The sequence below is a fragment of the Peromyscus eremicus genome, chromosome 2, assembly GCF_949786415.1.
Source record: "Peromyscus eremicus chromosome 2, PerEre_H2_v1, whole genome shotgun sequence".
Lineage (NCBI taxonomy): Eukaryota > Metazoa > Chordata > Mammalia > Rodentia > Cricetidae > Peromyscus > Peromyscus eremicus.
The window spans coordinates 78,221,416-78,231,986 of NC_081417.1; the positions used below are offsets into that span (position 1 = coordinate 78,221,416).

At 44.1% G+C, this 10,571-nt stretch overlaps 1 protein-coding gene across 1 annotated transcript in view; it reads right to left on the minus strand.

Moving 5' to 3' along the window:
* Positions 1 to 449: 449 nt before the first annotated feature.
* Positions 450 to 10,571, minus strand: part of Ptgr1 (prostaglandin reductase 1) — a 22,621-nt gene continuing 12,499 nt past the window's right edge. The window contains exons 6-10 of the mRNA XM_059254401.1: positions 10,447 to 10,564; positions 7,403 to 7,558; positions 4,835 to 4,943; positions 2,681 to 2,799; positions 450 to 1,515 (exon numbers count right to left, since the gene is read on the minus strand). Of these exons, the coding sequence (XP_059110384.1) occupies positions 1,405 to 1,515; positions 2,681 to 2,799; positions 4,835 to 4,943; positions 7,403 to 7,558; positions 10,447 to 10,564 (613 nt within the window). The 3' untranslated portion in view covers positions 450 to 1,404. The remainder of the gene's footprint in view (positions 1,516 to 2,680; positions 2,800 to 4,834; positions 4,944 to 7,402; positions 7,559 to 10,446; positions 10,565 to 10,571) is intronic.

The window sequence follows — 10,571 nt, forward strand, 5'->3', positions numbered from 1 at the left end:
GATTCCAAGTCTCTTCACTAAGCCACAATTCACTCCCAGCCCAGCCCACCCTACTCTCTGACTCTGTATCCCGGGCAACTGACCTCCATCAATAAGTTCAGTCTGCTCCGGGCCATGGGGCTTCTCCACTCCAACCCCCAGCAGCCAGGCACCTGTTGTCCCAATTCTTATCTTTAGGACTAAACAGTTTGAGAAGAGAAGATGCAGCCGGGTGGTGGTGGCACACACCTTTAATCCCAGCACTTGGGAGGCAGAGGCAGGTGGATAGCTGAGTTTGGGGCCAGCCTGGTCTACAAAGTGAGTGCTAGGACAGCCAGAGCTACACAGAGAAACCCTGTCTCAAAAAAAAAAAAAAAAAATAGGGAGAGGGAAAGAGAAAAGGCACAAGAGCGGGCAATTTTAGTTTTTAATTGTATTCATCAGCAAATTTTTCCAGAATGTTCAGGATTCAAAAAGTACCAGTGTACAAGTTTGTCTCTTACCCTGTCTAACACTCCTCAGTTCCAGCTGTTGCGAATGGCAGATTCCTTGACTTGTTGTGTGGCATTAGCCTTACCACACAGCATACCAGTGTAGGCCGGCACTGAGACCTCCAGACACCAGCACTGTGTAGTGGATTCGTTTTGTTTTGTTTTTCTTCTAGTATCATTGTAACCAATTGGAGTGGAAACCTCATGCCTTCAAATGCACCAGCTTCTGCACAGAGTTAGGTCACTCTGAGCTTTCGGACACCGTCAGAGCTAGCTTTAACTTTCATCTCAGCACGACTCAGAAATCACCTGAGTACAGAGCCTCCACTGAAGAACCGCTTCAGTCCGACTGGCCTGTGGAGGACTGTTTTATCACTAACTGACGTAGGAGGCTAAGCCCACTGTGGGAGGTGCCATTCCCTAGGCAGACGATCTCGGACTGTATGAGAAAGTTAGCGGAGCACCAGCCTGCCTGAGCTAGCTAGCAAGCAGTGTTCCACCACAGTCTGTGCTGATGTCCGTGGCTGCGAGCTCCCTGGTGAGAGGCCATGCTAATGGAATCCAAAGCAGGCCTACCTACAAGTTCCTCCCCTAGTTTCTCACAGTGACTGACTGTGACCAGAAAGTGTAAGCAAGCAAACCCTTCCCTCCTCTAAATTGCTTTCGTTACAGCAAGAGAAAAGACATTAGAACAGACACCAAAGCCGTTATTTCTTACAGTCAGCTTGGAGGAGCTGAAGCAGGCAGAAACAAACCTGCTGCTGTTTGTCAGATTTTCATTCTCTATCACACATTTAAAAAGAAAATCACATGTACATTTTATTAGATAGGCCAAACCCCTTGCAGTTATTTCTGATATAAGACAGTACACGTTTGTACCAAACGTTAAAAAGAGAATCTGATCCTTAGTGATGACGCGTGTGCCATTCCTTTTTCATGCTTTCACTATCGCCTTCCCCAGATTCTCTCCTCTCAGCATTCCCATGAAGGCTGCTGGCATCTTTTCAAATCCTTCAAGGACATATTCGTGATACTGGATTTTACCCTGCAGTGAAGCAACAATTACAGGTTGATTTCCTTTTCCAAATGACATTCTCTTCTCATCCTAGCAACAGATTTATCAGGTCCACCGTGAGAACCTTGAAAGTCTGGGATGTAGGCCCTCTTATCCATGGATAACAGGATCTACAGACAGCGCATGCAACACAATTACAGTGTAATAACAGGAAAAATGGTAACCATCAGGCAACAACTGAGCCATCCCTAAGTCCGGCGCACAGACAAGTTCAACAGTGCGATGATCTCAGAAGAGTGGGTGAGGAAGGTGCCCCTTCAACGGATGCTGTTTTCGTCACATCTAGTAGTCAAATGATAGGAAACACTACACCGGAAGTAAGACCGTAAGAGGTGGGGCCTGTTCAAGACATGTAAATACCCAGGAACTTACACCTTGTTCTCCCTTCTAACCAAGAAGTTCTGTGTGTCACCAGTTACTTAGAACGGAAGGAAGGAAGGAAGAAAGGAAGGAAGGAAGGAAGGAAGGAAGGAAGGAGAAAGAAGAAAAGAAAAAAGAAAAGAAAGAGCTGGGTGGTGGTGGCATATGCCTTTGATATCCTAGATATCAAAGGAGGATCTCTGTGAGTTCAAGGCCAGCCTAGTCTACAAAGGAAGTTCCAGGACAGCCAGAGATGTTACACAGGGAAACCCTGAATCAAGAAAAAACAAAGCAAAAAACAAAGAAAGAAAGAAAGAAAGAAAGAAAGAAAGAAAGAAAGAAAGAAAGAAAGAAAGAAAGAAAGAAAGAAAGAAAGAAAGAAACTATATGTGTAAATATAGATAACACCAGCTCTAGGTATTTTGTTATGAAATGGATGGGTTTGAATAGCAATGAAATTCAGAGCTACGGACACAATGGTGCGTGTCCGTAACTTCAGCATTCAGGATGCCGAGACAAGAATATCACTGAGTTTGAGATTAGCCTGGGATACACAGTGACTCATTGGTTTCATCACTGCCTTCACCCCAACCCCCAAGCAAGAAATTTGTTTTCTTTTCTAAGATGAGGAAAGAATGTTTATTTCTGAAACCACTGATCCGGCAAACAAGGGGAAACAATGTAGCAGAAAAGGGAAGAACTGAAGGACCGAGGGTCGTGAGTTGCAAAAGCCTGTGGGAGCTGGTGGGCAGCGGGAGTGGCTGGGTCCCCTTACCTCTGAGACCCAATTCATCAAGTCTGTCAGAGCCTTCAGGCGAACATCTCCTTCCCAGCGAGTAACGATGAACCCCTCCATGCGGAGTTGCTGGTAAATAACGACTTCTGGGGGTGGGCCTGGAAAAGGAGGATTCATTTGTGGGGCAGGGTCCAGGGACCTGTCCACAGTGAGACACACTGTCATGATTCTCCAAGATGCTCCCCCAGTCTGTTTCCTCCACTCCTTTCTGGTCCACAGGGCTGTTGCCGACCACCACTAACTGTGCCGGGGAGAATAACGGCCCCAAAGCCATCCACGCCCCAAACCCCAGAGTCGGTGAGAGAAAAAGAGAGCAGCGAGGGGAAGGCAGCACTGGCTGCCCGGGGGCCAGCAGCTGAAAGCATGATGCAGGGTTGGAGTCGCACTCTCTCCAGGAGTCAGCTGAAGCGTGCATACAGAATAGCAGGGCCGGAAGAACAGAAGCAATGCATCTTCGGCATCTTGGACAACGGGTGTCACTCAAGGCTGAAGTCTCCACTCACTACTTTGAAGAAAGTACCATTTATAGTCAAGGAAATGGAGCCTTGTCTTGAACCAATAGAAACTGGCACATGATGAGTGACATATGTAAACGCTGGGATGGGCCCCACCCAGAATAAATACATTAAGTCATAACAAAGTCCATGCTCAGACCACCTCTGCAGCATGGCGCTTCTTCAAAAGGCCCATAGCAACCTTATTTCCTTTTGAGTTAAAGGTTCAACCTGGGCTAGGGAGACGGCTCAGTCAGTAAAGTGCTTGCCTTTACTTCTGCAGGCATAAGAACATGAGTTCAGATGCCAAGCACAGCAATTCAAATCTGTAACTCTAGGGAGAAGGATCCCTTGAACTCAGTGGCCAGCCATTTAGATGAACTGGTAAGTTCCAGCTTCCATGAGAGACAACAGTCTCAGAAAATAAAATGGAGAGCAATTGTGAAGCTCCCTAAGGTTGACCTCTGACCTTCACACACACCCACACACACACCACCCACATAGGCAGGAACCTTCGCTTCCTCATCTTGAAAGAGGCTGAAATACTGTTGCTGAGCATCCTGACAGGAACACTGGTTTCTTTTTTGAGTTCAACAAAGCAAATATGGTTGTAAGTTGGTGGAAGTACTGACTTATCTCTAGCTATAGTGATACTGGAATGTGCTAGGATCTCTGGGCCTCAGAAGCAAAGCAGACTCCTATCTGATGAAAACAGACAAGGTCAGCTGCCATCACTAAGAGCTATCTGAGTAGCAGAAATTCCAAAGCCTAGTTGCTAAAAACATTAGATCAAATTACTATGTCCAGAAATATTCGGTTGTACCTATTTAGACTATGGTTAAGAAAATGTATCCTGGCACTCTCTTTGGTGGGCAGACAGATGGTTTCCCATGATTCTACCTTAGCATCAATTGCAAAAGAAGATGGGGGGGGGGGGTTGTCCCTATCAATGAGATTGCCAAGGTATTCTGGAATTTCCTGGCTGGAGAAGATAGTGTTTTGATTTTCCATAACTCAGGAGGGAATCTGATCACTCCTTCCGAGGTCCCACCTGCTCTAAGCTCCACTGTTTCCAGGCAGTTCTTCTGTTAATCAGTGCTATGGGATTTTATCCACACTAGCCAAGCCCAGAACTGAAGAAGTAACCATTTGGTCTGTGGTTACCCCTACCCTGATTAGAGGTACAAAGATCTCTTTTTCTTTTTCTTTCTCCTTGGGGGCCTCAAATCAATCTGTCATTCTGATACCAGAGAAGGACCTTATGTGAGGAGTCGAAGCACCGAGCTTGATTTTGTGTCAGCCATTCATCTTGTAGCAGAGGCTTGCCCAAGATCCCTCACAGCCCAGAAGCAAGGACTAAAGGGCTCTGGGAGGATGAAGGAGAGGGAGGGAGGGATTTCAGTACAAGAAAGAGAAGAAGAGAGAGATGGAGAACACAAGAGAAATAAAAGAGGCCAATCAGAGTGTGTGTGGCAGGCGGGTGGGCGAGCAGGGAGACTGTCAGGCCTCCCTCATCAGACGCAAATGTCTTGCTGCTCTAGGAGGTCAGCCCACACCTGTGAAGATGTGACAGCTACTCCCGCCCCGTCCCGTATCTGTGAATCTTTGTCCAGTCCTCCTACGTGCAGGAGCAGAATACCTGGGGGACATGCACCAGTGCGGTTGTACTGAGAGATCGCTCCACAGATGGCAATTCTCCCAAAGGTCTTCATCTGCGCTATAACGGTGTTTGAAAACTCTCCACCTACCTAAGTAGACAGCCAAAAAACAAACAGCCAAAATGCAAAACACTTTAAATCATTTAAAAAATCCACTTAAGAGAATCAACAAAATTGACTAAATCAGGACAGCAGTTGTAATGATTGTAGCTAAAATACATATCAAAAATGGACATTTCCAGGAGGTAGAGGCAGGAGGATCCAAACTTTGAGGTTATTCTCAGCTACATAGTGAGTCTGAGGCTAGCATGGGTTATATGAAATGGTTTGAAAAAAAGAAACATTTTCATTTGACTTTAGGAACATACTTTATATAGCACAAAGCTAGTGTATTAAATGCCATAATCTTCTCCATAGCCCAATAGTCTCACTGTCCTATAATCTAAAGGTATATAAATACTCAAAAGGCATTTGAGGAACAAAGCTACAGGACTTACACTTTCAAATTTCAAAATACACTGCAAAACTCAGTTAAAACAACATGAAAATAGAAATACAGGTCAGCGGAGCCAAACTGAATCCACAGGGAACCTTACATTTACCATCAATTGGTTTTCCACATGAATGAATGCCAAGACAGTTGATAAGGGGAAAAACCTTAACCACTGGTGAACTGCACATCCACATGGTAAAGTTCAGAAGTGGCTCTCCTGGACTATACACTCAGACTACTGAATATATAATACAGACAGGAGTGTCAGAACTAACATCTAAACTCTTAGCAGAAGCAAGGAGCAAGTATCAGTGACCCCAAGAAGGCAACATCCTTAGACAGCACAGCAAATGCCCAACCAACCAAGGAAGTAATTGAAACATCTGCGATTCTGAGGATACCATTTGAAGAATGAAGACAGCTCACAGAGCTGGAGAAAAATTCTGAAAACCATATACAGTTCATCTTCATTCTCACAGGAACTCATATTTATGAACCATATTCCTTGCTAAGGCGCGTCTGTGCCTTCAAAATGGGTCCCAGGTCATTTGCAGACACAGGCAGTCTCAGCAGAGACCGAATGAGCAAGGTGATGCTCTGCCTTCCTGTCACACAGGGATAGCCAAAGGATGGTGACAGTGGAGCCTGGGATCTTCGCAGAGGGAGCAGAGAATGGATGTCGACCTTGTGGGTGTAAGGTCAAGTTACTTAACACTTCAGCTTAGGATAACACTTCTGAACCTCGTTTCTCTTTTGTAAAATAAACATGCTACAGAAAAAGGAGGGGGTTTTAGGATTAAAGATTATAATCCACATGAGGCATGGTCACATGTAGACATTTCTCCTAGGAGCCATAGTTCAGTGTTCCTGGAGACTTTACAGAACACAACTACTGCAAATAATGAAAATGAACTGCAATGAAGAAACGTGTACTCATACATAAAGAACTCAGATAACCCAGTTGAAAGCTAGGCCAAAGTTCTGGACACACTTCCCCAAACATGATACACGTATGTCCATCAGCAATCTTCAGTGTCATCTGTCACAAGGAACTGTCAAAACCAGACTGAAATCACTTCAAACAGGTTAAGAGGGACATAAGAAACCAGTCGTTACAGGTGGCATTAAGGCTACGGAAAAATTCTAACCCTTTGAGGCCACTGGTAGGAATATACGACAGTGCAGTCACTTTGCAAAAATACTTTGGCAATTCCTCAAAATGTAAACATGAAGTTTCCATATGACCTAGCAATTCCACTCATAGATGAATATCCAAGAGAAATGAAAACAAAGCCAAACAAAAATTTGTTTGTGAATGTTCATAGTAGCATTACACACAATGATCAAAAAGTGTAAAGAAATCACAGACACCTATCAACTGATGAATAGACAGAAAATGTGGTATATCCATTCAAGGAAATATCATTCGTTCATAAAAAAAGAATGAAGTACTAATACCTACTACAACATGGATGGGTCTGGAATCATTTTGCTAAGCGAAAGAAGCCAGGAACAAAAGAACACATTTTTGAGTGGGGGAAAAAAACGAGGAGGTAACTGATGATTGATGTTTCTTTGGAGAATGATACATATTCAACAACTGTGGTCATATAGACAGTTTGGTACTAAAAGTGGTTGAGATCTCTACTCTAACTCCCTTTCTTCTGCTGGGAGTTGCTGGGTTTGGACACAGGGCTGTGTATATGGTAGGCAACAAGCCCTATTACTGAGTTACAACCTTAGCCTAAAAGTCAAGGTTGGTTTACTTATTTATTTATTCAGTGGTTGATATGGGGCATGGTCTCACTAGGAAGCCCAGACTTGCCTTGAGACTGTTATCCTCCTGCCTCAGTATCATGAATGCTGGGATTATAGGCACAGCTACCCTATCTGGCTATGCAGTTTAAAGGAATGAATGCCTGGTCTGTGTATCTTAACAAATCTTTTCCCCCCTAAAGAGTGTACTTGATTCATATATTCTAGATGGAAACTTTAGAAACATGTTCCTTTATGTAATACATTATTGGTAAGTCAGGTAAGCTCAGTTTGTACTTACATTGTCAAAATAGCAATCATAGCCATCAGGAGAGGCCGTTTTCAAAGCTTCTGCCAAAGACTTTACTGTCTTGTAGTTAAAGGCAGCATCGAATCCGAGCTTCTTAAGATAGGCAACCTTTTCATCGGACCCTGCTGCACCAACAACTTTGCAGCCCTAAGTGGGGAAAAAGTGTAGAGCATTAATGAAGCAGAAGCATGGCCCAATTCCACTTTCCCAGTCTTCTACAGCAGGTTGCTCAAGAACACACTGTGTGCTAATCAACATTTCCACACGACGACCAGACACCTGAGGAAACAACTGTCTCACAGTTTCAGACGCTTTGCTCCATAGTCTCTTGGCTCTGGGTTTCTGGAATGTATATTATGTTTATCACAGAAGGGTAGGACATTAGGAAGCCACTCAACTATGACAGCCAGAAGAAAGAGAGACAGAGACAGACAAGAAGAATCTAGAACAATTTTCAAAGACAATTCCAATGACCTACTTCTTCCAGCTAAGCTCTTGCATTCTTGTTTGTCCAATCTACCAACAATGCCATCAAACCATCAAATGAATCTATCAATAGGTTGATCCATTGATGAGGTCAGGACCCCCATAATCCAGTCACTTTACAGAAGTCCCACTTCTGAAGTGGGAGCAAGCCTTCAACGTATGGGAACACATTTCCTATCCAAACCACAGCACACCTCATTTTCTACAACCTCATTTGTGTTCAAACTCCTATTAGTAATAGAGGCCAGTCCTTGGCTATTGGGTATAACCCTACCTTCAACTCTATTCCACTTTTCTTGCCCTATAAGAGCATGTCTTAAGTCCTATACAGAAGCCCATATGCAAGGAATTCTACACAAAGTCAACAGACCCTGAGGGTTGAAACTGGTCCCCAGCCTAGAACCCAGCTACAGCTAGCCTGACCACTCAGTAGATCCCTTCTATGTCTATTTGGTTTGCAGTTCATTTCAACCTGCTGCTTTAACAACCTAGTCACCTGACCTCCTGGGTTCTTCACTCTGGGGCATCCCTTTTCCTCCAATGACATAAATCAGTGTTTCATCTTTGTTGTTGCTGTGTTAATCATGTGTGTGCGTCTCTGTGTGTGTGTGTGTGTGTGAGAGAGAGAGAGAGAGAGAGAGAGAAAGAGAGAGAGAGAGAGAGAGAGAGAGAGAGAGAGAGAGAGAGAGCACGCACACATATGCAGGTATGTAGGAAGGCCAGAAGAGGGCATCAGATCCTCTAGATCTGTATATACAGTTGATTGTGAGCCATGTGGGTGCTGAGAACTGAACTTGGGTCCCCTGGAAGAGTAGCAGTGTTTGTAACTACTGATCTATCTCTTCAGCACAGTGCAATGCTGCTTTAGAACATCATTTCCCCTCTCTCGGGTATTTTTAAAATTCTATATTTATTATTAATCATGTGTATGCACTCATGATATGTGAGTATGGGTACATGCATGCAACAGCACATATGTGGAGGTCAGAAGACAACTTTGTGGAGTTGGTTCTCCCTTTCTCCCTGCACCTTTATATCAGGGATTGCACTCAGGTCATCAGGTAGGTACAGCAAGGCCCGTTACCCACCGAGTCATCTCTATAGCCCTCCACATTTTCAATAAAGCATTTGCAATTTAAGTATTAGAAATACTTCTAACTAACTTTGTAAATCTAGTCTATGCTAAATATAGCTAGACCTTCTGAGTTCAGAAAGAGAAAAAACAAAACTACAAATCAAACTCATGTGTAAAGATAGACGCAAAATTCTCTTTAGGGATTGGGGTAAAGCTCAGTGGTAGGACCTGTGCTCAGCATGTACTAGACCCTGGGTTCAATTATCAGTCATACTCCAAAAGCTACTCTCAATTCCAAAGGTATAAATCTATAGTATGCCACTATTTCTTGAATCCTGGAATGCTAGAATGATGTTGGAAAACAAATGTAACTCAGTTATAAAGTTAACATGACAAAAGCTGAAACACTGTTTATAAGATTCAGCTTCTTTACCCACTTATGTACTTACTTACCTAAATATTTTCTACAACCTCATTTGTGTTCAAACTCCTATTAGTAATAGAGGCCAGCCCTTGGCTATTGGGTATAGCCCTACATTCAACTCTATTCCACTTATCTTGCCCCATGAGGACATGTCCTAAGTCCTTACAGAAGCCTTTGGCAAAGCTACATCACCCAGCTAGGTCACCTGAGAACATCCCCACTATGAGAAAACAAACCCTGACCAGGTCTGAGCTGCCCGCTCTCCTGCACACTCACCATCAAACTGGATCCCTTGAGCAGAGAGCTGCCCAAACAGGAGCCTACACTCTGCTTACATTTCTGTTCCAGGAGCTAGTTCCCAAACAGTAACCGCCCCCACCACCCTAAGCTGACTGCTCACTTCTTTCTGGTCCAACAGCCTTTACAGTAGAGCCATGTGGGTGATGACCCCTGGTTTGGCTGACCTCAAGTCCCTCTTTGTATTCCTGGAATAATCATGAAGGAAGGCAATTAAACCGAGCAAAAGAATGTGCAGTAAAAACAAAACAAAAACACACATATGTTTATATGTAATAATGAAACATATTATATATATATTTATATTTATATATTACTAACTACTCAGTAAACCAGATGGGCCCACGCCTGACTTGCTATCTGCAGTGTTATCAGTCAACACTAGTCAGCTCATCTTCGCTGTTCTCTTTTCCTCATTCTCCCCTTTCTCAACCTCTAACTTCTGAACAAGCCCCAGCAAGTTCATTGTATATCCCTCTTGATTTATGTCATTGGAGGAAAAGGGATGCCCCAGAGTGAAGAACCCAGGAGGTCAGGTGACTAGGTTGTTAAAGCAGCAGGTTGAAATGAACTGCAAACCACATAGACATAGAAGGGATCTACTGAGTGGTCAGGCTAGCTGTAGCTGGGTTCTAGGCTGGGGACCAGTTTCAACCCTCAGGGTCTGTTGACTTTGCGTCCTCTGTATTCACTGCTGCATTCCCAGTGCACGCTGTGGGTCTTGCAGAGGGATGGCTAGAGGAAGACACTGACCTTGAGCTTGGCTATCTGCCCCACGACAGAGCCCACTGCTCCTGCTGCTGCGTTGACCATCACTGTTTCTCCACCCTTCACGCCACAGATGTCAAGCAGGCCAAAGTAGGCAGTGAGGCTAAGGA